This window comes from Camelus ferus, chromosome 34 (genome assembly GCF_009834535.1).
Source record: "Camelus ferus isolate YT-003-E chromosome 34, BCGSAC_Cfer_1.0, whole genome shotgun sequence".
Lineage (NCBI taxonomy): Eukaryota > Metazoa > Chordata > Mammalia > Artiodactyla > Camelidae > Camelus > Camelus ferus.
In genome coordinates this window covers 10,072,947-10,099,152 of record NC_045729.1, presented here as the reverse complement: position 1 = coordinate 10,099,152, position 26,206 = coordinate 10,072,947, and the positions used below count along the sequence as shown (strand labels likewise).

General features: G+C 37.1%; 1 protein-coding gene across 6 annotated transcripts in view; it reads left to right on the top strand.

Annotated features, from left to right (window-relative positions):
- The window catches only part of PIK3C2G (phosphatidylinositol-4-phosphate 3-kinase catalytic subunit type 2 gamma), a 266,459-nt gene that overhangs the window by 52,031 nt on the left and 188,222 nt on the right, over positions 1-26,206 (top strand). For 5 of the 6 annotated variants that reach the window (XR_004317065.1, XR_004317067.1, XR_004317066.1 and 2 more), the window contains exons 9-12: positions 11,392-11,514; positions 15,100-15,133; positions 20,895-21,090; positions 24,596-24,718. Coding sequence is in view for 3 of the 6 variants with exons in the window: in XM_032472849.1 (XP_032328740.1) it covers positions 11,392-11,514; positions 15,100-15,133; positions 20,895-21,090; positions 24,596-24,718 (476 nt within the window). In the remaining 3 variants the exon portion in view is untranslated. The remainder of the gene's footprint in view (positions 1-11,391; positions 11,515-15,099; positions 15,134-20,894; positions 21,091-24,595; positions 24,719-26,206) is intronic. The other variant, XM_006192094.3, reaches the window with a different exon arrangement.

Below are 26,206 nucleotides of genomic sequence, written 5' to 3'. Positions count from 1 at the left end.
TCCAGTTGGAAAGACAGCATAATCACACATAGAGGGGTGTAGCCGCAGGACAAAGCGGTGCAAAACCAGATTTCAGTCCAGGCGAAAGAATCAGCTTCCGATTCAAAGTTGCTGCTTTCTAGTAGCCTCGAGTGCATTGCCTCCAAAATTTTAATTTAAACTTTTGGAGAAAGTTAGCAATCCCTACCACCAATGACAAACTTACACGAGGATCTGGTGACTGATGAACTAATTGTAAACCAGATGGATCTGGATTGAGAAAAATCTATTCATGCTTCGAAGTGTAGTTTAGCTTCATGAAACATGAAAAAGAGCTAAAAGCCTCCACATCCTTTAGCATCAAGTCCATGACTCAGGGGCTATACCAACTAGATAACCAGAAGAATATGGCAGCTCTATTATTCAGGTGTAAGTAACTCAATGAGGAAGACCGAATAATACTTACCCCACACTTTCCTCTCCTCAAGATCAAAATCCAACGAAATGCGGCTTCTAGACAGAGACTGAAAGTTCCACACATAAGGAGAAAGAAAGGGAGCACACAGGGATCTTATACAGCTCGGGGTTTTAGAGCTGAAGCTTTCTTAGTAACAAGCAGATCTATTGTGGGATTTTCAGAAGTTCCAGTATCAAACATAGTTTAAACCAAGTGGCAGCAAAGACAGAATTTAGAAGCAGAGATTGCAAAGTCAGGTAGATGTATGTGCCAACCCTCTGACACTAGGGAAGTTTTCATTCAACCGTCCTTGAGTTTATATATTCACCACTAGAACGAAGATAATAAACATAATGTAATGATATTTTAAAAAAATTTATGAAACAGTAGATGTAATGTACTTAATATTATATAGTGGCTAGAAGATAAAAAATGTTCAGAAAACATAAGTACAAGTGTCATTTTATTGCTATTAGAGTTACTATGTTTAATACTATTACTAAAGTAGAGGATTGTACAGGATCCACAAGAAAAATGTCATAAAACTGATTTGCATTCAAAAGAGAATATAAAAAGAGGTGGGAAAGGAGCAAAAAAAAACTGTAAGAAGAAAATAGGATAAAAAGAATAAGTAACAAGGACCAGTTGAAGGGTCACAAAGGAGAAGTCAAGGAGATGAAGGATATGAAATCAGGTCACAAGGAAAATAAAACACCACTGCTGAATTGGAACCTTCCTTAACAGAAATACAGGGCAGATGAAACTATTAAAAGTCAAACCTATGCATAGAACACTGCCACACTTGAAGACGGAAAAATGAAAGCAGATCTTTATTAAGGACGATAAACATTAGCCAACATAATCTGCATTCCTAGTGAAACATAAAGAGTTGAAGGGTTTTGTGAAAGGAATAACATGATCTGATGCTTTGAGATTTGTGCAGTAAATTAAATAATTCATGAAGAACACACACACACACAAGTTAAAGAAGAAGAACAGAGCAAGCAATCTTATTACACAATAAGTGTGGTACAAAATATTGCCAGTATCATAGGGTCTGCCTGTACGCCACTTCTCTTTACTTCTACATAAGAGGTATCCTGTGGTGAAAAGAATTTTACCATTTCACCACCAATGTATGCACCCATTAGCAACACAAGCACACCTCAAAGATGTCTCAAGTTCAGTTCCACACCACCACAATAGAGCACATGTGGCAATAGAGTGAGTGGCATGAATTTTTTGGCTTTCTAGTGCATATGTTATATTTACATTATACTGTAGTCTATTAGGTATGTAACATCACTATGTCTTTAAGAAACACAGTGTACATACCACAATTAAAAAAATACTTTATTGCTAAAAAGAAAAAAATGCCCAGCATCATCTGAGCCTTCAGTGAGTTGTAATCTTTGCTGACGGAGGTCCTGCCTTGATGTTGACGGCTGCTGTCAGATAGGGTGGTGTTTGCTAAAAGTTGCAGTGGCTGTGGCAATTTCTTAAGATGAGACACCAATGAAGTTCGCCACATGAACTGACTCTTCCTTCCATGAATGATTTCTTTGTGGCATGAGATGCTGTTTGATAGCATTTTACCCACAGGATGACTTCTTTCCAAACTGGAGTCAAGCTCTCTAAGTCTACCACTGCTCTATCAACGAAGTTTATTTAATATTCCAGATCTTTTGCTGTCATTTCAACAATCTTCACAGCATCTTCACCAGGAGTAGATTCCATCTCAAGAAACCACTTTCTTGGTTCACCCATAAGAATTAACTCCTCATTTGTTCAGGTTTTATCACGAGATTGCAACAATTTATTTCCATCTTCAAGCTCCATTTCTCACTCTTGTTCTCTTGTTATTTCTACCACATCTGCAGCTACTTCCTCCACTGAAGTCTTGAACTCTTCAAAGTCAGCCATAAGGGTTGGAATCAACTTCTTCCAAACTCCTGTGAATGTTGATATTCTGACCTCTTACCCTGAGTGTTCTTAATGGCATCTAGAATGGTGAATCATTTCTGGAAAGTTTTCGATTGACTTTACCCAGATCCATCAGAGGAATCACTATCTATGGCAGCAACCAGAGCCTTACAGAATGTATTTCTTAAGTAGTAAGACTTGAAAGTCAAAATTACTCGATTCACGGGCTGCAGAGTGGATGTTGTGTCAGCAGATATGAAAACAACATTAATCTCACTGTACATCTCCATCAGGGCTCTTGAATGGCCAGGTGCATAATATTTCAAAATGAATCTTTTTTTCTGAGCAGTAGGTCCCAACAATGGGCTTAAAATATTCAGTAAACCATGTTGTAAACAGATGTACTGTCATCCAGGCTTTGCTGCATTTACAGAGCACAGGTAGAGCAGATTTAGCATAATTTATAAGGGCCCAAGGATTTCAGAATGGTAAATGAGCATTGGCATCAACTTAAAGCCACCAGCTGCATTATGCCTAACAAGAATCAGTCTGAAACCAGGCACTGACTTCTCCTTTCTAGTTATGAAAGTCCTAGATGGCATCTTCTTCCAATAGAAGACTGTTTTGTCTACACTGCAAACCTGTTGTTTGGTGTAGCCACCTTCATGAATTATCTGAACTAGATCTTCTGGATAAATTGCTGAAGCTTCTACCTTAGCACCTGCTTCTTCACCTTGTACCTTTATGTTATGGAGACAACTTCTTTCCTTAAACCACATGAACCAAGCTCTGCTAGCTTCAACTTTTTTCTGCAGCTTCCTCACCTCGCTCAGCCTTCACAGAATTGGAAGAGTTAGGGCGTTGTTCTGGATCATGCTTTGGCTCAAGGGAATGTTGTGGCTGGTTTCATCTTTTATCTAGACCACAACTTTCTCTCTATCAGAGTAAGGCATTTCGAATTCTTATCATCCCTGTGTTCAGTGGAATAGCACTTTTAATTTCCTTCAAGAACTTTTCCTTTGCATTCACAACTTGCCTAATAACTGGTGCCAGAGGCCTCGTTTCTGGTGTGTCTCAGCTTTTGACATGCTAAATGTCGAATGACATCCTCACTAAGCATAATCGTTTCTAGCTTTTGATTTACAGTGATAGATATGCAACTCTTCCTTTCACTTGAACACTTAGACGCCATTGTAGGGTTATTAATTGGCCTAATTTCAAAATTGTTGTCTCAGGGAATACAGTGGCCCGAGGAAATGAGAGAGATGGGGGAACAGCCAGTCAGCAGAGCAGTCGGAACATACACAACATTTATAGGTTAAGTTTGCCACCTTATATGGGTGAGGTTCATGGTGCCCCAAAACAATTACGATAGTAACATCAAAGATTACTGATCATGAATCATCATAACAAATACAACAATAATGAAAAGTCTGAAATATTTCAAGAATTATCAAACAGTGATACAAAGACATGAAGTGAGCAAATGCTGTTGGAAAAATGCCACCAACAGACTTGCTCAATGCAGGGTTGCCACAAACCATTGATTTGTTAAAAAAAAAAAAATGCAGTATCTGTAAAGTGTAATAAAGTGAAGCACAATTAAATGAGGTTCGCCTGTTTAAGGTTTACGTTTCCTTTTTAATGCACCTAAATGGAATCAAACTATATGTACTTTTTGTGCCCGTATCTTTTACTCGGTATTATTTTTGAGATTTATCTACCTTATGCTATGTGGTTTTGAATTATTTTCATTGCTATATATTACTCAGTTAGATTCAACTTATCTATTCTACTGTTGATGTACATTCAAGCTAATATCAGGGGTTCTTCTAGGGCATATACCTAGAGCCAATGACTTACAAGGTTACACCAAATACTTTTCCAATACGGTTATATACATTTCACAATATATGAGAGTTCCCATCACTCTATTTTCTCACCAATGTGTGGTACAGTCCAGCTTTTAAAATATTTGCCTACAGGAGGTATGTGAAATGTTTTCGTATTTCAATTTTAATTTTTATTTTCCTGACTACTAATACCTTCATGATTCTTCACTCTTCTTCAACATAACATCAAACTGTTATCTTTACTTTCTGTTTTTACTTTATGATGTTTTATTTATTAAATCAACTTTCTTGAAGTTTAATTTATATACATAAAATAAAATATACTCATGTTAACTGTATAGTTTGACTAGTTTAGAAAATGATATACCTATATAACCACCATGAGAAACAAGATATAAAACATTTCCACTACAACAAAAAGTGCCCAAGAATTTACTTGTAGTAAAACTCTTCGATCCTAGACATCATGCAACCAAAGATTTACTTTCTTTCAATACAGATTTCTTTTACCTGATCTCTAGTAGAATTTTACTAGCAGTGACAAATGATAAGAGCAGAATCCTCACCTTGTTGCTAAACTTAGGGAACTTAGGGAGAAATCTACAGTCTTTCACCCTTGAGTATGAAGTTATTTGGAAGTTATGGCAGGAAGTTAATCGCTCCTTGCTAGGTTGAAGAATTTCCTTCTATTCCTAATTTGCTAAGAGTTTGTATCATAAATGGGTGATGAATTTTAGCCAATGCTTTTTTCTGTGTCCATACAGATGGTTTTTCTCATTTATTCTCTTCCAATTTTAAAAATATCTTCGCATTACTGGGATAAACCATGCTTTGTAATAATTTGGAACCCTTTCTCTGTATTTCTGGCTTCAATTAGCTAATATTTTGTTAAGGATATTTCCATCTGTATTTATGAGGGACATCCGTCTATACTTTTATTTTCCTGCAATGTTGTGATTTGACTTTGACACTGGAGCAATGCTGGCTTTTTAAAATAAGCTGAGGAATGTTCCCTCTCACTCTATATTCTGAAAGAATTTGAGTAGATTTGGTTTTACTTCTTCCTTAAGTGATAAAATTCACCAGTGAAACCATCTGTTCAGAGTTTTCCTTATGGGAAGGATTTTATTACACATTCAATTTCTTTAGTTGATATAGAATTATTCAAATTTTCAAGCCATAAATTTTCTTCTAAATTTTAGGGGCATCCCACAAATTTTGATATGTTGGCCATCATCTCTTTAAGTATCTCTGCCCCATTCTTATCTTTCCAGAACTCCAATTGCATATATGACTCTGACAGCTTTTAGATGTTGTGTTCTGATTTTCCTCCCCATTCCTTCTCCCCTTTGTAATTTGCTTAGGACAGTTTCTCTTGACTTATCTTCAATTTCGTTGATATTTTCCATAGCTGTGTTCAATCTGCTGATGAGTCAATTGAAAGAATTCTTCATCTCTAATATCAATATATTTTTATATTTCTATGATTTCCATTTGACTCTTGTACATAGTTTCCATCTCTCTGGTAAAATTTCCCATCAGTTCATGCATGATGCCCACATTTTCTACTAGATCCTCTAACATGTTAATCATAGTTATTTTAAAGTCCTTGTCTGATTGCTTGAACACCTGGGTCACTTAATAGTTTGGTTTTGTTGTTTCATCTACTGACATTGGGCTGTTTTATCTTGCTTTTTTTGGGTATGGATCCTAATTTTGTATTGAATACTAAATATTCTGTATAAAGCAACAGTAGAGACTAAGGTAAATTGTAATTCACACCTGGAAATGGGCAATGCTCTTCTGTTATGCTATTAGTGGGGAGGGTTGACACAATCTAGTCAAGATGTAAGCTATGTGTTTTTTTATCACTGTCATTATTTTCAGGCTAAAACAGGCTTCAAACTCCTCCAGTAATTAGTTACTACCACCTGTACTTAGAGGGGGTCTGCGATACCAGTGTCTTTTTCTCTGTTCCTGCTTTACCCTCAGCTTTAAACAGTCCCTGCCTGTCTATGCCACAGAGATCATCTCTATCTCTCTGGCAATATTTTGCTCTTGTTTAGTATTCAAAACAGCTCATTTTTGTAGTAGAATAGAGGGAGTTCTGTGTTGTAATGATCAACCACTGCCTTAGGCAGTCTGTGTTTTTGAACTTCAAGCCTGGAATTTTCTGAATATTCCTGCCCTCCATGTGGCAGCCAGCTGCACTGTCTGTCGGAACTTAGTCTTGTATGGGAGAGAGTTTCTAAGCTCTCCTACTCCGAGTGGTTCCTGACTTCCGATCAGTGGGATCCTGGACTCAAGATGGGGTCTCCTGCCCCCTCCTCAGAAGCAAAGGTTTTTGCGTCTACCATTCTATCAGCAAAGGATCTTAATCTATGTCCTGTCTCTCCCCCACAGGCAGACTGTTGCTTTTTCTTCCCCTTCTCAAAAGCAAGAGATTTCTGCCTGTGCTCAGGGTCACAGAGGGTTTCTGTCTCTGTCTTTCCTACTAGTATCACCATTTTTCTAGTACTATAAACCAATAGCTTAAGGCTTTTGCTTCTTATGAGACAAAGATCTACAGAAGTAGGCAGGGCTTCATTCATATCCCCTGGAAAGCTGATCACCTCCTACACGCCGCTTCACTCAATGAACCTTCAGTTTCCTGCACTGCCTTCATTATTTCCCCTGACAGCTGGTAGGTGTCCACGGAGAAGAGCTACAAATGATTGCAAACTCTCCTTGTGTCTTGGACTCCCAGATATTCCAAACTGACATGGTTACTCACACTTAGCTTCTAAGAATTTAAATTAAAATTTTGGCTGATTTATTATATTCTTACCCTCTTACATAGTGGCCACCTCTTTCTTCTGTGCTCTTTCGAAAGTCAAAGACTTTGTGCTTCATCTCCCCTTGGAGGGGCCCCCCCACTCTTTGGAATTCAGTATACTTGGTCAACTTGTGACCTCAAATCTCTAATGGAGTCAGGAAAACTTATGATTTTTGTATATTATCCGCCTTTTTTCATTGTTAGGGTGGGACCAAACGCCTACATTTTAAGCTGAAATGAAACTCCAAAAACTATTTTTAAACTTTTAAGGAGCAATTTATAATAGCACTAACTATTGAACCTAGAATAAAAATAATTCTAAATTCATCTCCGAATTCATTAGTTGAATTTGATCATTTTCAGTATGTAAATAGAAATGGAAATTCATTAAGTTTTATGTAAAACCTGGAAATGGCAAGCTGTTACGTGGCTGTTCAAACACACATGACTTTGGTTTCCATCACAGCTAAATGACAGGAGTGAGGTGGCGGTGGGCAGGGGAGGACTTTATGCTCTTTTGTTCTGTTTTTGTTTTCCAGAAAGATGCAGAGAAGAAAAGTTTTGTCACCAATCTTCTCCAGTGTTCAAAACACTTTAGAAATACGCTTAATATCTAAAGTATTAGAATGCTGCTCCTTCGGAATCTATGATATAACAGATATTTCTAAGATAACCTTGGAATATAGCACATAAAACAGCATCACAGAATTACTGTTAGTTTTCACTAACCCACAGAGTAGGGAAGAATTTAGAGGTAGTCCAGTCCAAACTCCTATTTAATGCAAAAATCTCCTCTAAACAGTCCTGATTGCTTGCATACCTGTAATGTGGAAGAACTCTCCACTCACAGGGCAGCCTACTCAATTTTTGAACAAATAATTTCTACAGAGATTTTTCTTATATTGAGCCAAAATGAATGTCTAAATTTGCAACCGCCTGTTCCAATTTATCATGTTAGGGCCACTTACAGTAATTCTAATCCCCTTTTCACTTGAAAGACCATCATATACTTGAAAATGGTCATCATGTTTCCTTTTTTTCTTTTTTTCCAAGCTGTAACTTCCGACTACCTTTCCTTTATGCCATTAAACTGTAGCCTAGTGGCTTAAGTCTCAGCACCCTGTGTGCTCCATCTGTGACCCAAATTTACTCCTCCACCACCTAAATATTAAATGTTCTGAAATGTTATACACTCCGCTTTCCATTTTTCTTTCTTCTACCTATATTCTCCTTCTGGACAATCAAATGCAGGTATCACCTCTATGAAAATAATGCTACATCTAGCTTTGCTATCTCTTGAAATCACTAGTCCTTTCGTGTTATGTCTGTAAAATACCTCATATGGTAGATAAGCCATCACAGGATTTGTTAATTTTATTTATGATTATTTATGATTATTGCTCTCCTTCTGCGTGTGTGTGTGTGCACATGTGTGTATATTTGGGGGAAACTTCATGGTTTGGGGTTATAAAAGTTTTGCACTTGCTTCTGCCTGGGTCCAAAATAGTAACAACCCTGGCACAATTTTTAGCATAAATTCCTGCTATGGGTAGTGTAAATTAGTACTCCACAGAGACACATAACACAATAGCTCAGATAATCACTTTCCTCATTCAGAGACCCTGGGAAGGGAGAGGCTTCCTCAAAAGTCCTCTTGGTCAGCAGGCATTGTTTTTTTTCCTGCCTACTTTTTGCAAGTGACAATCTGTCCAGTGTCAGGGGTTTATTCAGCTCCAGCTCGGCCCCTTCCCCTACCTCCACCAACCAGTTTAGATTTAAAATTTCAGCACTTGTCCCATTGGGAGCAGGAAACACTGATCTCTAAGCCAAGTGATGTCACCTGCAGGCCACTGACATACCAATGTTGAAGCTACTGCTCAGGCTTTAGGTTCCCTCTTTAAATTTCCATCACCCAGAGATCTATCTTTGTTTTGGGCTAAACTATGGATTTACATTTTTTTCTTATGGTTCATCAAGTGTATGAGCACACACTATGTGTGCATTTGTGTGTGTGTTTGTGTGTGTAAGGTGTCTATGTTTTCTCATTCCAACAGCTGCTAGATCTAGAAACCCACTGCATTTCCAAACAACTAAGTCTCCTTGGCTGTCTCCTTGGCAACTCAGACTCTGTGTATCAAAAAATACATGCATCACAATTCCACCAGCCTCAGTGACTCAAACATGAAATAAATATTTATCTTTCAGAATTTTTGTATAGCTCAAAGGAGATAAATAGATCAGGTAAGAAGCACTGCAAGACTGGAGTAAGAGATGGAGAAAATTAGATACTGAGTGACTCAAGACAACTCAGCATTTCCATTTTAACTAGTCATATTCCCACAAATTCACATATATCACATATCTACTTAGAATGAATTAAAACTAAATGTAGCACCTACTACATATCTCTCTCACAGTTTTAATAATTTTTAAATTTTCATTTTATTAGTTATCTGGGCAGATACAATGTATGGTTACTCTTATAAACTGAAATATTTGTGTGAATGGATTAAAATTAATTCATTAAAAACAAATTTGCTAAAATTTAGCCCTTATTCTTTGCCAGGCACTTTTTTCTATTTTATCTCATTTAATCTTTAGAACCATCCAATCATTAAGTATTATTATTCCAATTTTACAGAAGAAGGAATTCAGGCCCATGGAAGTTGAATAATTTGATAATGGTCATAGGTAGAAATGAGGCAGAATCAGGATTTTAACACACATAACCATACTGCAGAACTGGAAATATAGCTTCCTGTGCTGTTGTGAATGAATGTATTAATAGTATATTAATAGTTGGGGTGTTGCCTTTCAGGAAAGTCCAAGTTGTCAAGTCCAGTCTCAAATGTGGTACTCAACACTAAACTCCAGTTCAGATTATATACATAGAAAATGTGGTGAGCTCTAACTTTCCAGTTGTGGAGTGTATATGCATTTTCATTTAATTTAATAATGAAGCAGCTCTTCTGGCAGCCACGTTACAATGTTGACTCATTGAGTTCACACATAAATAAAACAACTGAGCTTTCTGCACATGAATAACGCATAAATTTTTCTTCCCATTTTACAACTGAGTGGTTATACTTTCTTAACCTGTGAAAGACTTAAAATGTAACTCAATTAAATTGCAGCTTTTTTACTTTTAGCTCATTAATCAAGTCTGTTGACAATTTTAGAATCCTGATTGTGTCTTTCAAAGTATTAATTAACCATTCTTCCTAGGTTGTTGTCATCAGTTTTCATTGTTTATAAAACATATGAAAGGTACTGGCAACACAATAAAAAGGTTTTTTTTCCACAAAAAACACAAAATGATGTTCCCTAAATGTAATACTCATTTTGTGTCTTTATACTGATACTGTTTTGCTAAGAAAATGATCTAGAATAAGTGAATTTTTTGTGTGTTGTGAATCCATATCTGTGTGTGAAAAAAAAAGGAAAAATATTTTTCCACCTCCTTTGAAATAAACTCCACTTTGAAATCCTCCACTGGAATGACTGTGATCCTGGAATTAAGAGCTGATGTGTTTTGAAAAGCCAACATTATTAATGATATAGATGAAGTATATTAAAATAATGTAGAGTGAAAGGTGATTAGCACTGAATTAAAGAAGAAAGATGTATTTCTCAACATAGCTACTGGTAAAACACAGAAAAGAATAAGGTCAAAACATAATTTTTTTTTAATGAAAGCTAATTTAAAAACGTGAAAGTTGAGAAATAAAAAAAAAAATGAAAGGTTCTTAGAAACTGGACCCTCAAATCTGTGTAAAACTATCTTAAGTGCAGTCAGCAATCTGATTTAAGAGGAGTTGGTCATTACTATAGACTATATTTGCCATCAATGATTTTTTTTGGAAACATCAGTTGCTTAAAGGACAGTACAATCAAGTGATGACCAAACACCCCAACACCTGATCTCACTGTCCCAAGTTTGTTCTGAACTCTGATTTTTAATCATTTTGCCTTCCTGATGCACTCTGAAACTCTACATAGGTCTACTAACAATTGTCTTGTTTTCAAAGTATTTTGAAGGAACCACAGAATTTCAGTCTCCAATATCTATATCTACCTCTCTCTCTTTCTCTCTCTCTTTCCTCCTCTCCCCTTTTTCCTCCCTCCCATTCCCTGTGAGACAATGGTAAACTAGAGTTGATATATATAGTCTTAAAAGTCCTACTTTTCAATATTCACTCAATGCAAATTGTGGCTTAGGTCACAGGATAACCAGTCTTGAGAACCTTTTTATGGAAACAACCATAATTTATTCCATTTCCTCTTCATGGAAAGAGTAGTTTAAAGATAAATTAGTGTCCTCTTGATTTCAATAAACTGTAAGATATTAATCTTTTCATCTACAGCAACATGTGGATAATATTATTGAAGAAGTTAAAAATATATGCGGTGTTCTGGGATGTGTGGAGACCAAACAAATCACAGATGCTGTAAATGGACTAAATCTTATTCTTCAGAGAAAAGAAGAGGTAAATGCAGTCATTTATTGCACAGTAATTATTTTAAAACTGAGTTCAATAATTAATTAAGGAGATGATTTTTGACTACCTATATATATGTTTTTGTGTGTGTGTGTGTACATGAATATTTCAATCATTTGCGGGGAATACAAACTTAATTCTATTGTATCAAAAGGATTTAATTAAATTAAAAGGAAATTTCTTATACCTTTTAAGTGTAAGTATAATATAATATCCCAGTGACACTAAAATCCTACCTAGATGAATGTGCTTATATAATAACATTCACAGGCAAGTGTTTGTACATAGTACTGATGGCTCTCATTATATTACCAGCGTATACAGGTGTAGGTGGCCATGGACAAGCACATATGCAGGGAAGAAGGGATTCATTTTTGTGGTATTTTTTTTGCCGAATTTGAAAGGTATACTGCTTCTATGATTTCACATTCTATAATGATTTCCTGGCTTTTCAGTTTAAAAAATGAGTATTATGTGATTTTTTTAAAAAACCTCAAAAATCTGATGTATGTTACATGTGACTATTTCCCAAGAAACTCCAATACATATGAAACTTTATAAAAGAGAGTGATCACATGCATTCCTCACCTTCACAGATAGGAAGAGCAGAGATTATATTATCTTGACTCTGCCAGCCTTAAAAGTTCAAAAAGATTGATTTAGAACATAGATAATTATACTAATATATATAAATCATTCACGCTTATTGTTTCAAATAGGTGACTGAAAAAAATCAGTAATTTCTTAATGTTGACCTGCCTATGTCTTATTTTAATTAGAATTGTGCTTTTTTGTGATCAGGATAGTAAAACTGAAAATAGAAAATGTAAATATCTTATTTGCATTACATGAACAGTGATGATTCTGAGGAGCAACAGAGTTACTCCACCAACCAACTCTCCAGTAGCTGAAGTTAAGTCAGGAAAACAAGGTAGTGAGAATTAACTTTCAACAATTCATTTCTCTTAGATTGTCACATTTTGGAGATACTACAAACACCTAGAGCTAAAAATAAAATACAAAGAGCATAGTGTCATGCAAACAAGATTTGAATTCAAGATCTACCACTTTCTAGCTGAATATCCTTTGGAAAATGAATTCATTTCTCTGAGCTTCAGTTTTCCCCATCTCTAAAACAGAAAAAGGAAGCAGAATTTGCAGGGTTCTTTTGAGCATTAGAAATAACGTTAATAAACAGTCAGGTGATAGTGTATCTTGAATGAGTCATTATTATTACTGGAAGTAATGGGGATGATGCTGGTGGTAGTGTTTTAGAATCTTCCCCATAAGGCCAAGATGAAGGTTTTCATTCACACAAGCAACACTAAGGTCCTCATTATCTCGGGGACACTGGCTGCGGCCAGGCGCATGACAAATGTGAGACTCTGCCCAAGGAGGAGACCAGGTGTGAGGATGTGGACACGCATCTTCCCATCTGTTAAAACCACTTGGTTGTTCTTCAGGTTTTATGCACAGCTCTCAGCGAATCAGTAGAAACAAACAACTGATCAAAGAATAAGGAAAACCTAATTTTAGGATGAAGCACTTCAAGTGAAACTCCCCTAAAAGAACAAAAATGACAATTTTCTCAGAAATATCAAGCTTTCAGTATATCTGAAGCCAAAAGAATCCTTCAAGGAGAAACTGAGTATTTCCTAAGAAACTATGAACAACTATAATTATTAAGAAAAGCTCATATTCACATTTCACATTTCCTATATACTTATGAGCACTAAATTGTATGTGATTATTCGTGCACAGAAATGAAGAAAAGAATGCACAATTATCACTTTGATTTCATATATAACAATGGCAAAAATAAATAGCTGAATACCCCCAGTAAACAGATTCCACTTATTCTGAGAACACTTTGAAGGCCACTGACTTGACATCATTCAGACTTTTTATTCATCGCTTTCCCCATCCTATCTTAAATATGAGCCCATCCGTGTAAGCCGATTGGCACAAATATTAAGTACATTTTTCAGAGTTTGTGCAGTAACCAGCTGAACTAAAAATGCCAAAGTGGTTCTGTCTATCCATCCACCATAAACCTAGATTAAAGAAATACTGAGAAATACATCTTCTGCCAAAAAACTTAAATTTGAGAAGCTTTCCTTTTTTTCTTGGCTGCATTTCTTGGTCAACTAGCAAGAGACTATTTCCTGCCATACAGGGAAGTAATTAAGTATTTATTAAATGTAAGTTTTGGCAAGATGAAGAATTATATCACAAATGCAGTTGTACTCTGTCAACTTCACGCTCCCACTCAGTACTGGGAACAATTTTCCATCCTTCAGAATTATATTCCAGAAGCTCACATAATATATTTCCATTAAATGCACAATAAATAAACCACAAAATGAAAAGTACGGTCTTACACATTGTGCTATAGGTGGACACCATGGTGATTTAAAATATAAGTTTATGCTTCTGAATAAATTGAATTGTAGTTAAGTTGTGCTAAAATGTTTAACAGTCTCACCCACACGGATGAGGTAAAGATCTTATGTGCAGTTGTTAAGCCTATTAGTTGAAACTATGCTCAGACAAAATATTTTACCAAAGAGAAATGCTTCTGAGAAGGTCGATGTGAACGATGCTTTTAAATGAAAAATTTTATATAAATTTAATTACATTCTAAATATGATACAGGTATTTTCTCTCTAAAAGGAATACGATGGCAAGTTCCTTATTAAAGAAATACAATTTTTCCCTAGTTTATTTGTTTGAGAAATTGAGCTTTTCTTTAATTGAATTTCCTTAAGAGCAAACTTGCCAAAGCAACATTTTAAAAAATTTAGTGTCAATTAAAACGGATCTTATTAAAAATTGAATTTGGACAGAAACCTCACTTTCAGTGAATCTATGAATTATTCAACTTATATAGTTTTCATGATAATGAAGTTATAAACAATAAATCCTAAAACATGAACGAAATCCCAGGCCTTCAAAGATAAACACAAACAAGCAAGCAAACAGAATCACCGCAGTAATGGATATGAACTTAAATGACAACAAAAAAATAAAATTTCAGATAGTTTTTTTTTTTTAATTTAGGATATGATCTCAAGTATTTGACTATCTTTTTTTAAATTCTAAAAAGATAAAGAAATGAACTATATAGTGACTCTGTATAATCTTGCCCACTTCCATCCAGCCCTCTTTTCAGTGCTGACCAAAGTTTGCATCTGAATGACTGCTAATAATAAGAACTGTACACATTAAATAGAGAGAATTAGAAATGTTTTATATCAAAAGATTCATCAGTGTTGTAGAAGGGGGACTGAGCTTCAGCAGTATCTGTAGAATTATTCCAATAATACCAAGGCTGAGCTGATGCTGGAAGTTTCTTTTTGTTGTTGTTTGAATCAAATAACCTTGATTGTTCGTCACGATAGTTAGAAAGCTTTTCTTTCATCCTACAGTTTAGATTTCCTCTGTTTCATAGGCAACATTGATAAACGACAGCAGAGAACTTTCAGTATGCAGATTTTGGATACTATCAGTTTTGTTTCCTGAAATTTTTTCTAAATAACAAGTGTATCTTTGCACCTATTTTTGTTTTTTCAGAACTTTCATCAAAACTCAGAAACCCCCGCAAAAGGTAAGACATACGTGTGCTCAAATACTTTTTAAAAAGAAATATTATAAAACCAAAACTAATTTAACTTTTTCAATTCTTTCTCCAAGTATTATGGTAACACACATACAAAAATATCTTTGAGAAAAATGGTTTGGTTAAACCCTTTTTACTGATGGAAGTGAATAAAAATCCACACTTTCTAAACGTTTAGCCTGAGATCTTTTTAAAAACTAGGAAAAGTAAAACAATCTATAAAAATCAAAGGAATAATGAAAATATCCTTATAACAATCCAAGAAACTAAAACTTTTTATTTAGTGAATTACATTTTAATGTAAGAGAAGTCAGAAAAGTAGCAGATGTCTTTCAAAGACACTAATTTCAAAGTTAAACTCAAGCTCAATCTGAAAAACCAGTCTAACAAAACAGGTAGGAGGATTCAGTTCTGGAATAATTAGTGTTCATTGATGCTCTTAGCCTACAAAACCGCAAGGCACAGGAGGACTTTGCCTCTGCAGGAAAGAGTGGTCGTGTGACAGTGTGGTATAGGGCACAGAGTTTGGCTTTCAGAATTAGGCAGAACTGGTTTTGAATTCTAACTCAGCCCACTTTTTGACTCTGTGATAAACTAAACTCTTTGACCTCCAGTTTTCCTAATATGCATAAAAGTCATGATAGTATTTAAGTGCAGGGTGTGGTCAGGGTTGTTCTTGTTCGCACAGGCAGATGGTATTTGGCTCATGAACACTGAGTATCTTCAAGGAAACTGATTGACCCGCAGATGTTCAAATATCACCCTTGGATTCAGAGGTGATGGTGAATCACAAATGATAACCCCAACCTGCCCTCCATACCCTTAATGGTTTTCAGTAGAAAGTTGTAAGTACTTAGGGACACTCTCTCAAGCCTAATTCCCACCACTCAAAAGAAGATATTCAACTGCACGTGAAGAACTCCCCTAACTTCACATCACGGAGGAAAATGGGACGGCAAAGAGGATGGGAGAAAAAAATCTGCGCTAGTGCAAAACTCCCCATTCCAGGCATTTATAAAACTGCAGAACACCACAGGGGGAAGGAAGAGATAGACATCCTCTAACAATATTACTAACACAGAGCCCAAGTGACAGAATGCGGAGTGAACAAGCTGGAGATATGCTATAGGACACTAGACCTTTCTTCCTTCCTATGAGGAAAGTTGGAATAAAATCCCCTCGTCCCACAGTCTGAGGGCTTGGGATATGAGATCCCACAAAACTGCACAGGAATGTTCCCAGAGACTTATATTCTATGCTAAGTCATCACAGAAAAAGAATTCTATAGATTAAAAACTCCCCATCCACAGCTCTCATAAGCTTTTCATAAATCAGCCTTCCATTCTGAAAGATGAATCTATTTTTTCTAATACTTCATTATGTAGAAGCACCTTTCAGGATGTTTAAGAGCAAAATGGAAGAGTTTGCTAAAATGACAGCAAAATGAAATGAACATTTGCCAGCACATACATGCAGCTGCTTTCTGGTCAGGTACCCTGAAATGAAAGTCTAGAACCCTCCTTACACAAAATGTTAATCCAATAATAAGCCACTAATAGTGATGATTCTCATACTTATTGTTCTTATTGATTGACCTTGAAGTTGAGAGGTGGCTCTCTGTGCTTTATACCAGCGGTCAACAAACCTGGTATGCTGCCTGTTTGTGTAAACAAAGCTTTACTGGAATACGAAAAAAAAAATTCTAATACAGACCTTGCTTGCAAAGAAAATACAGTCTTCACTAGACACAAAAGGCACGTGCACACAGAAGATGACAAACGGCAACACTACAGAGATCATTTTTCTTTCAAACGTACACTAGAATGAAGTCACCAACTCTTCCCCCTTCATTTCCAAAAACAGTCAAATGAATGCATTTTAATCACCTGTATATTGTCGTAATTTCTTTCCTGATACTGTAACTCTTTTCCCACTGTAAAATCAGACATGATAAACATTATTTCTCCATCTTTCACCACCAAGCCCAGCACTTTGAGCCCTTAATACATTTCTGATGATATCTGAAATGCATTCTTCATCCAGAGCTCTGGAAGGGAAGCATAATGCATAAGCCTACATCTCTATCCTCCCTCAAATAAGCAAATTATAACCTAGAACTGTATCTCTGCACAAAAAGTAAAGGGTAGGCTTTTGAGTAATTATCCAAATAATTAAAATTTTCCAAAATATGTGCTAGGGCTTGAATTAATGAGATCTCTGACTCCACTTTATGATTTATTTTAATATGTATTCATTCGCACAAGATTGGAAATTATTAACAAGACGTTTGTGCTTCCTGCTTCTGAGAACCAACAGTATAATTTGGGGGCCAGGGAAACAAGATGTTTCACTAAATTGATCATTCTGCCTCCAGTTGCTCAGGAGAATCCCTGTTGGTTGGTCTCCAGAGTTTGATGAGGCCTCTTTAAAGGCTATTTTTATGCTGCTTTCCTCTTCTGTTTCATTAATCGCTACTGCTGATTTCTCAGAGAATTTTAATTAGAGCTCTTTCACTCTGCTCCTCACCTCAGGCTGTTTCAACAAAGGGCACCATTTTAGAAATACAGCAAATACGTAAAATTTGGCCATCTCATAAATTTTGTACAAATTTATGAATAACTAAGTGAATAATTGCATGGGTTGAACAAAAACAAACAAAAAAATGTTTAATTAGGGGCAGAGCTACTGAGAGACAGGATGAGGGAAGCAGCTCTATGCCAAAGCTGGCCCCTTTCTCCAGGATCCAAATACCTGAGCATCGGAACACCAGCGACTATTGGAGGAAACAGCAAGCTCTTCCTACTATTTCCTTTTCAAACCAACCAGGAGCCAAAAAGCAATTTACGTCTCAGAAACAACTTATGAGGAAGGGCACGGGTCTGAAAAAACAACAGTACTGTGTGACTTGACTCAACCTAATACGCTTATGCCAAACTTGTGACTTAGTTCAGTTCATAATCTTAATGGACATTTGTTTCTAGAAATTAAAATATGAAAAACCTTTAAAATATAATACAATAAATAAACATGCTATGTTAATTTAAAATAAAATCACAGACAGAAATAGACTCACAGACATAGTAAACAATCTTATGGTTGGGGAGGAAAAGAGTGGGAAGGGGAAAATTTGGGAGTTCGAGATTTCCAAGTATTAACTACTATATATAAAAGTAGAGAAAAAAACAAATTTCTTCTGTATAGCACAGGGAACTATATTTGGTATCTTGTAATAACCTTTAATGAAAAAGAATATGAAAACGAATATACGTATGTACATGTATGACTGGGACATTATGCTGTACACCAGAGATTGACACATTGTAACTGACTATACTTAAACTTAAAAAAAGGCCACAGAAGATCTTAAAACATAAGTTCTAAGGATGTGCTTACTTGTTCTCTCAACGTTTCCTCAGCTGCCTGGGGCTTGGCCACAGAGCTCTTCTCTGCTGTGGCCGCGGGGACTCAGAGCTGCATGTGGTCCAGCCGCCCTCAGGGTTGGGAGCGGGGAAAGCCGCGCTCTGTGCCTGGCGTCTGGGACCCGACCTGGGACAGGCGAGCACCACTGGCCCTGGTCAGCCTGAGGTAGAAGAACCTGCAATCTGGAGAAGAACTGGCGTTCAGGCTGGCCCACGACCAAGCCAAGGCCACGCAGCCCGCCTTCCTCATCCATCCGGCACTCCCAGTACCGCGGGGGCACCTCGCTGGAAAGAACTGCACTCTGACCCCCTTATTTCGTGAACCGGAAGAACTGACTGGTCTGCAACTTCTCGCCGGAAGCGGAGGCTGTGCAGTATCGCGAAGAGGGAGCTCGGCACCCCCGCGGACGCCGAGCTTTAGGAGACCGGATACGAAGATCTTCAGCTGCTGCACAGTGAGCTGGGCGCGGCAGCTCAGTCCACAGGCTGGCTCGGTCCATCCCTCATCCCTCCACCGCGGCAGCATCACCCACCTGACAGTCCGGCCCAGTGGCCGAGGAGCACTCGGGGCGCTCGGGACTCAGGGTTCGGGACTCGGGGTTCTGACCTCGTGATGAGATGTCCTCCTCCAGAGGGCCACCTCGAGGCCCTGCTCTCCTCCTCAGCCCTGTGCACAGCCCCTGCGTGGGAGCCACCAAGAACACGGTTTCTCCCCTCTGTCTTCCCTCCGCCGACTGTGCTGCCGTTACATTTCCTTTCTCCTGGACGAAACGGTGGAAAAGTAGAAATAACTAAAATTCGGCATTTCAGTACTTTATGTTTGGCCCAGGATGGAAAAAGGAACCATTCAGATCGTATGTTTCACAGGGTTTTCTGCCACACTCTCGTCTACCAAGACCCGCCTGTGGGGTTTAAGGAGGCCTGTTTGGGGGAATGGACCAGGCCTGATGCACACCGGCACTATGGGGACCACTGGCAGATCAGCACCAACGGGTCTTGGTCGTGACCACGGCTAGCTTTGCGACCCCCAAACGTCAAGGCTTAATCAGCAAAGTCAGGCACAGGTGACTCGGGATCAGGAGAGCGCTGGGGCTTCCGTTCGTAACATTCTTTTCATCTCTTAAAAACCCTTTGTCACTGAAATATTTGTCAATTGAAGATATTCCTCTTCTTGGTAAACAATTTTTGAGCTTTTATATTTGAGATTATTCTTCATTTAACTTTTAAAACACTATTGTAGTTAAATATTTAAAACAATAGCAAGTAGTGAGCGTATTACAATGGTCGAGCTTCACTCATTCACCACTGCATACAAAATGCCAGCAGTGAGTGTTATTCTCTGGCCCCTTTAAGAGTCTGACAGTGAATCCTGCTTGTAGGATGATGTGCATCATTCTCATAAGCTTCTCCATTGTAATGGTGCCATCTTTCCTGATTTGGGTCAGAGTCCACCTGTTCTGCCTGGTCCCTTTCATCAGTCTCTTCTACTTCCTTCCACGCAGGTAAGAGATTTCCCAGCAAAGAGAGTTTTTCGGGAGAAAGAATGCCATTTTCAGGAGAGTTTACCTTAAATTCTGTAATTAGGAGATCCTTTTCATGTGGTCTATAATAAATTGGCATGCCTTCATTCAGCAGACCCTTGAAAGCTGTTGGCAACCGTACTTAGTCATTTTTCTTCATTTTTCTTCCTTTATGACAAGTCACTTTTAGGAATAATCAATAGACTCCATTTAAATAACTGATGGTAAAACTCGACAAAGGCTTTGATTTTGAAGAAATATAGTAATTATCATAAACCTTGTGCTTCAAGCTTAATTTAGATCCCAGCCATGTGCTATTTCAATTCTCTTTAGAGCAACACAGTGTATATGATTATTATTCAGTTAATGGTAAACATCATAGCACAATCAAATTTCTTATTATTAATTCTTTTGATGGGGTTTGTTTGGAGTGCTTGTAAGCCATGTAGAAAACATTTTCCTCATCTGAAAAGTAATTCTAAACAATAATAATCTACAACAAGAATATTGCAAATTACAGTTGATCAGAATGCCAAATTAATAATCCAGAACTCTGATTTGTGATTAAAGGCTGTGCTTCCAAAAATTCTGCAACTGAAGATATGAAAAGCTTGTTAATTATCTACACTACTAGCAGCTAACCCAGGCTGCAAACAGAGGCACAGATGGCTAATTGGCTTCAGTTGGTGGAGGGTCATTTTAATTAAATTTTCTTTAAATTTTGTTATAAAAAATTTCAAAGCTGAAACTGAGGGTTTATGATAAACATGGCCCTTCACAGATGACCTGATTTCCATCTTTTTCCTCTAGATTTGATAGAAAAAGTGACAACTGAACTGTCCACATCCATCTACCAGCTAATTGATACCCATTGCAGCAGCTTTTATGCAGATTTCCAGCCTCTAAATGCACCTGATAGCCCTTCCTGTATAAATCTTGGACCTGATTCCCACCTTAGCTTCACTGTGTATGCAGCTCATAATATTCCAGAGACCTGGGTACACAGGTGAGTGATAGTTTTTCACAAAAGGGTTAATTATTTTTTATATAGCTTCTAATTTAGTATAATTTGTCTTGATCTTATTTGCAAGAGCAAGTATTTCATAAAATTTTGAAATGTAATCAGCATAGATTTATCCTTACTCTTGAAATCATTTAAAACTTTATTTCCAATGTACATTCCTTTTCCCTCAAATCTTCCATTCTCCATATTAAAAATAACTGCATGTTGTCATTGTATCATTATGGAAACAGAAAATTCTCATCCTGCTTAGTGATTGCCCCCAAATTTTCATCTTTTGTGTTTAAGTTTAAATGACTAATGCCAATTAACACAGAGCAAGATAGCACACACATGTACAGGGAGATGGAGAGTATTTAAAAGTTAAAAAAAATCACATTGACCACCATCAAGTTATGAGTGGTAAATATTTTATGAGAATAGAACCTTGATAAAGTGAGAATCAGCCAAGAGTTAAGTTACGATAGAAATTAACCACAACTATTCATGGAACATTGCCAGATTTTAGGTTGACTCTGTTATGTAGTATTTTCTTGAATAACATAATTAGACTAATATTATAATAGTTATTTTAAATTCCTTATGGATTAAATCTATGAGGGGATACTGATTAAATCAATTATAGTTGATAAGAGAGTAGTAATTTACTAATGGACTTATTGTACGTACTGTATTTAGTGTCTCAAAGAAAAGCTGAAAGAAACAATTTTGGTAAAAGAGAAATAATTTTTATTTTGATCTGTATTTTTTGCAAATAACTGAACTGTGCAAATACATCTTTATAGAGTCAATAAGGAAATTTTACCTTTGTGTGTAAAAAAAAAATACTATCTCACTTATACATTTATTTAAAACCCATGGGATGATTCTTTTATGCTTTTCCTCTCTCTTAATTTTGTGAAGAATTTTAAGAGGCTGATGTACAGAGGAACAAATTTCTAGTCTAATGAATATTCTCATAATCTTTAAGCTATTAATATATCCTTATTAATTTTAATTCACATGGAAAAACTGTGTAGCCAGATAAGTACAGATATTGAATATAGGTCCCTGTGCTATGTAGAAGAAACTTTTTTGAAATCTATTTTTAGATATAGTGGCTAACATTTGCAAATCTCAAACTCCCAAATGTATCCCTTCCCACCCCCTTTCCCCCAATAATAATATTTACTATGTCTGCGAGTCTGTTTTAGTTTTGCAGATGAGTTCATTAGTATCCTTTTTTTCCTTTTTTTCTTTTTTTAGATTCCACATATGAGTGTTATCATATGGTATTTTTCTTTCTCTTTCTGGCTTATTTCACTTAAAATGACCGTCTCTAAGTCCATCCATGTTGCTGCAAATGGCATTATTTTATTCTTTTTTATGGCTGAGTAGTATTCCGTTGTATAAATATACCACAACTTCTTTATCCAGTCATAAGCTGATAAGAACTTTACTTCAATAACAACACAAAAACTCTTTTCTTCTCCCCTCACCACAGTTTATGTTACTGATATCACAAATTAAGTCTTCATATATGTACATATTTTTATAATTAAAGTTTTTCTATATTTTTTCCTTTAAAATTCTATACCAGAAGTAAAAGTTGTTCATGTGCCACCATACAGTATTACAGTATTCTGTATTTGTCTATATATTTACCTTTACTGGCAAGCTTTTATATGCTTTCATATACTTTCATATTGATCAGCTTTGTGCCTCTTTCTCTCAGTCCTCTCCACCTGGGACTCATATAAAGTATATATTTGTCCAATTGATTGTGTCCCATAAGTCCTTTAGGCTTTTTTCACTCTTCTTTATCTTTTTTGTTGTTGTTGTTTCTCTGACAAAATAACTTCAAATACCTATCTTTGAGCTCACTGATTTTTTCTTCTGCTTGATCAAGTCTGCTTTTGGACCTCTCTATTGGTTTTTTTTTAATTCAGTTACTGTGTTCTTCAGTTCCAAAATTTCTATGTGGTTCTTTTTTAATATTTTTTTATCTCTTTCTTGATACTCTCACTTTGTTCGTGCATCATTTTCCTGAGCTTATTGACCATGTGTGTGTGCATGTGTGTGTGTGTGTACATATACATATGCAAATATATATTTTTTTCTTTAGTAGTTCATTTCTTTAAGACTGGTTTCTGGAGATATATTTTGTTCCTTTTGTTGAGGCATGTTTTCCTCTTTATATATCTCGTTTTACTTTGTGTTGGGATTTGAGCGTTTAAATAAACAGCCACCTCTCCCAGTCTTTATGGATTGGTTTCATGCAGGGAAAGAATGTTACCTATCAGTCCAGCTAGAGATTTCGGGGGCCTTTCAAACCTTTCCTATAGGTGCATCTTCTCTGGACTTGTGTGTCTGTGAATTCACGGTTAGAGAGGTTTTGCTTCTTTCTTTAAGAGCTCATAATTTCTTATTTCATCTAATGTCAGCCTGTGGTATTGCAGATTCTTTAGTGTTCCATTAGCTGCCCAGCTCTGCTTTGTTCTCATCTGCTACCAGCCATCCAGTGTGCCAGGTCCCATCAGTGCTCTGTTAAGTGAGACATAAACCGGTGCCTCATACAGCCTCCTGAAAAAGCCAAAATGTTGATTGCACACTACGCTCTCCCTGCTCCCCTCTCCCCCTGCCAATGCAGAGGCCATCAAGCTGCGTCAGCCTCTGTCTGCTGTCCTACAGATCCTCTGGAGTGGCAGCAAGCCTCCCAACCTCTTTACTGTTCTTATAAGTCCGTGGTCCCTGGCATCTAGAACATACCGTTTCCTGTCAGCATTTTGAGACAGAAACCCGTCCCTCCTAGAGCCCCGCCCCCAAAGCTGGAACATTGGAATCACAATCCGAATCTTTCCCAAGGGAGAAGCCAACAATTGGGGGTTTTCTCCTATTCATTTTGCACTGAGGTGGGGGGAAATGGTGAGTGAGTTTGTGCTAGTTTAGACCATCACCTTTGTTCTCAGAGGCCCCCAACCTGGTACCCATTCCTGTTCAACACCTAGATTCAGGCAAGACAGAAACCAGTCCTTTGGACAGCCCCCTAAAACGTCTGAATGTTAGACATAGGTTCCAATCTTCTCTCTCCCACCTCGTAGACAAGCTAAGATTTGGGAGTTTCCTCCTGACCACACAGCACTACAGGGGGCAGAGGAACTCTGGGAGATGAGTGCCATGAATTTTCCTACTGATTTCTGTGTGGCTGGTTTCACACTTGCCTGGGGTACAAGAGCCTGATATGTTGTTTCTGGATTTCTCATGAAGAGAATTGATTCATGTATTGCTGTTGAATTGGTGTCTCTGTAGGGGAAAGAAGTCTAGGGCTTCCTATTCTGCAGTCTGGCTGATGTCACTGAACATAAATTCTTAAAGTAATTTTTAAAGTACACTCTGTACAAGCAAACAACACTTTATCATTTGACTTTTAACTATAAAAATAATTGACCCGTGTAGAAAACTAGTTCCTTTATAGAGTTCAGCTTATTGAATCAATGTTGTTTCTTTTTAGCTATAAAGCATTTTCTTTTTCCTGCTGGCTTTCATATGCTGGAAAGAAGCTATGCCAAGTGAGAAACTACAGAAATACTCCAGTCAAAAAATTGTTTTTTTTCTTGGTCAACTGGAACGAAACGTAAGTTTATTCTGGTGAGATCATTTATCTAGTTAAGATCAGGTTTTTCCCCCTTTTTTTAAGTGAAGGGTATTTTTTTTTTTTTTTTTTTTTTAGTGTTTCTAGTTGATTTCTTTTCAGTGATGTGATAAATATGCTGGGGCTAATAGATAACTGACTTCAATTCAACAGATTAAAGGTCCATTTAAAAACCTAGATAAATGTTCATTCTACGTTATCGAATTGCTCAAAGAGGGAAATTGGAAAAAGGAGAATTATTAATCATTCGCAGACTGTGGATAAGAGGAATACCCTCTATTTGGGGTTGGAGGGAGGTCGGCTCCATATATAACAAAGAAAGGAATCACCTAATAACGTATGTAATCTCCATTTTCCTACCAAAGATAATTAAGAATTTGTTTCAACAATCAAATTTTTGGATAGTAATTATTATGCATTGTGTAAACTATCATCTGATTTGGAGTAATCAACTCCTGCCTCTTTATTTTATAGAGATTTATTAAATCAAGCAGGAAAAGTACCTTATTGGCACTGTCCATGCTTCCCCTCTTCTCCTCTGCCCCTCTCCCCAACCTAGTCACTTTATTCAGAGTCTCAGGGGGCTCGCAGGCCCAGTCTGTGGCTTTTACATGATTACTGCTGCTTTTCCTTGCTGTTCCCATGACACTGCTCTGCTGTCATTTTTCTAGGGTCTCCACTGATCCACTGAGAGCCAATTTTCTTCCCACCACAAGTGGAAGAAAACCCCCCAGGCCACACCCCAGCAGCCCTTTCAGAAGGGCTGGCTTTCTTGGGAGATAATTTGACTCCCAGTATTATACTTCCCTATTAACATATGTGAGCCAAATTTTTGAGAAGTCTGAGGATGGTGCTAGATGACGCCATCCATCCCGCTCTTAGTGTTACCACCATCAGTGGTGGAAATAACGTGTGGTCTTTTGTTCTTACATACTTTGTGGTTCCTTTCATCGACTGTGACAACCTTTATCTCCCCTTGTTTGGTTAAAGTTCTTGATTCCTTTGACCAAAAACCTGACCTTCAATTACAAAATCCCCTTCCATTGCACAGAATCAGTTCTGCCTGTTAAATTCTTCAGTGGCTCCCCAATTCCCATGAAGTAAAATACAAATAATTTAGCATCGCACACAAGGCTGTCTAGTTTGGCTCCTGCCTGTCTCTGTACTTTCCGCTCTGGAGGTAGCCCCACTCTCTGTCCCTGCATCCAACTACTCTCTGCATCTGAGCTACTTACCCTAACTACGAACTGAGAAATCACGCCTCTGGTAGGGGTCCCCTGTCTGTCAGGAACACAGTGCCCTGCCCTCATTGCCTGTTTATTGTATTCCAATCATCATAGTACACCTCCAGAATATATTCTCTCATCTAAACTTAATAACAAAAATAGCAGGTATTGTCATCTCCATTTTGTAGGTCAGAATATTGATGTTTATGAAGCTTAATTAACTCACTCCAGGTTCCACAATCAG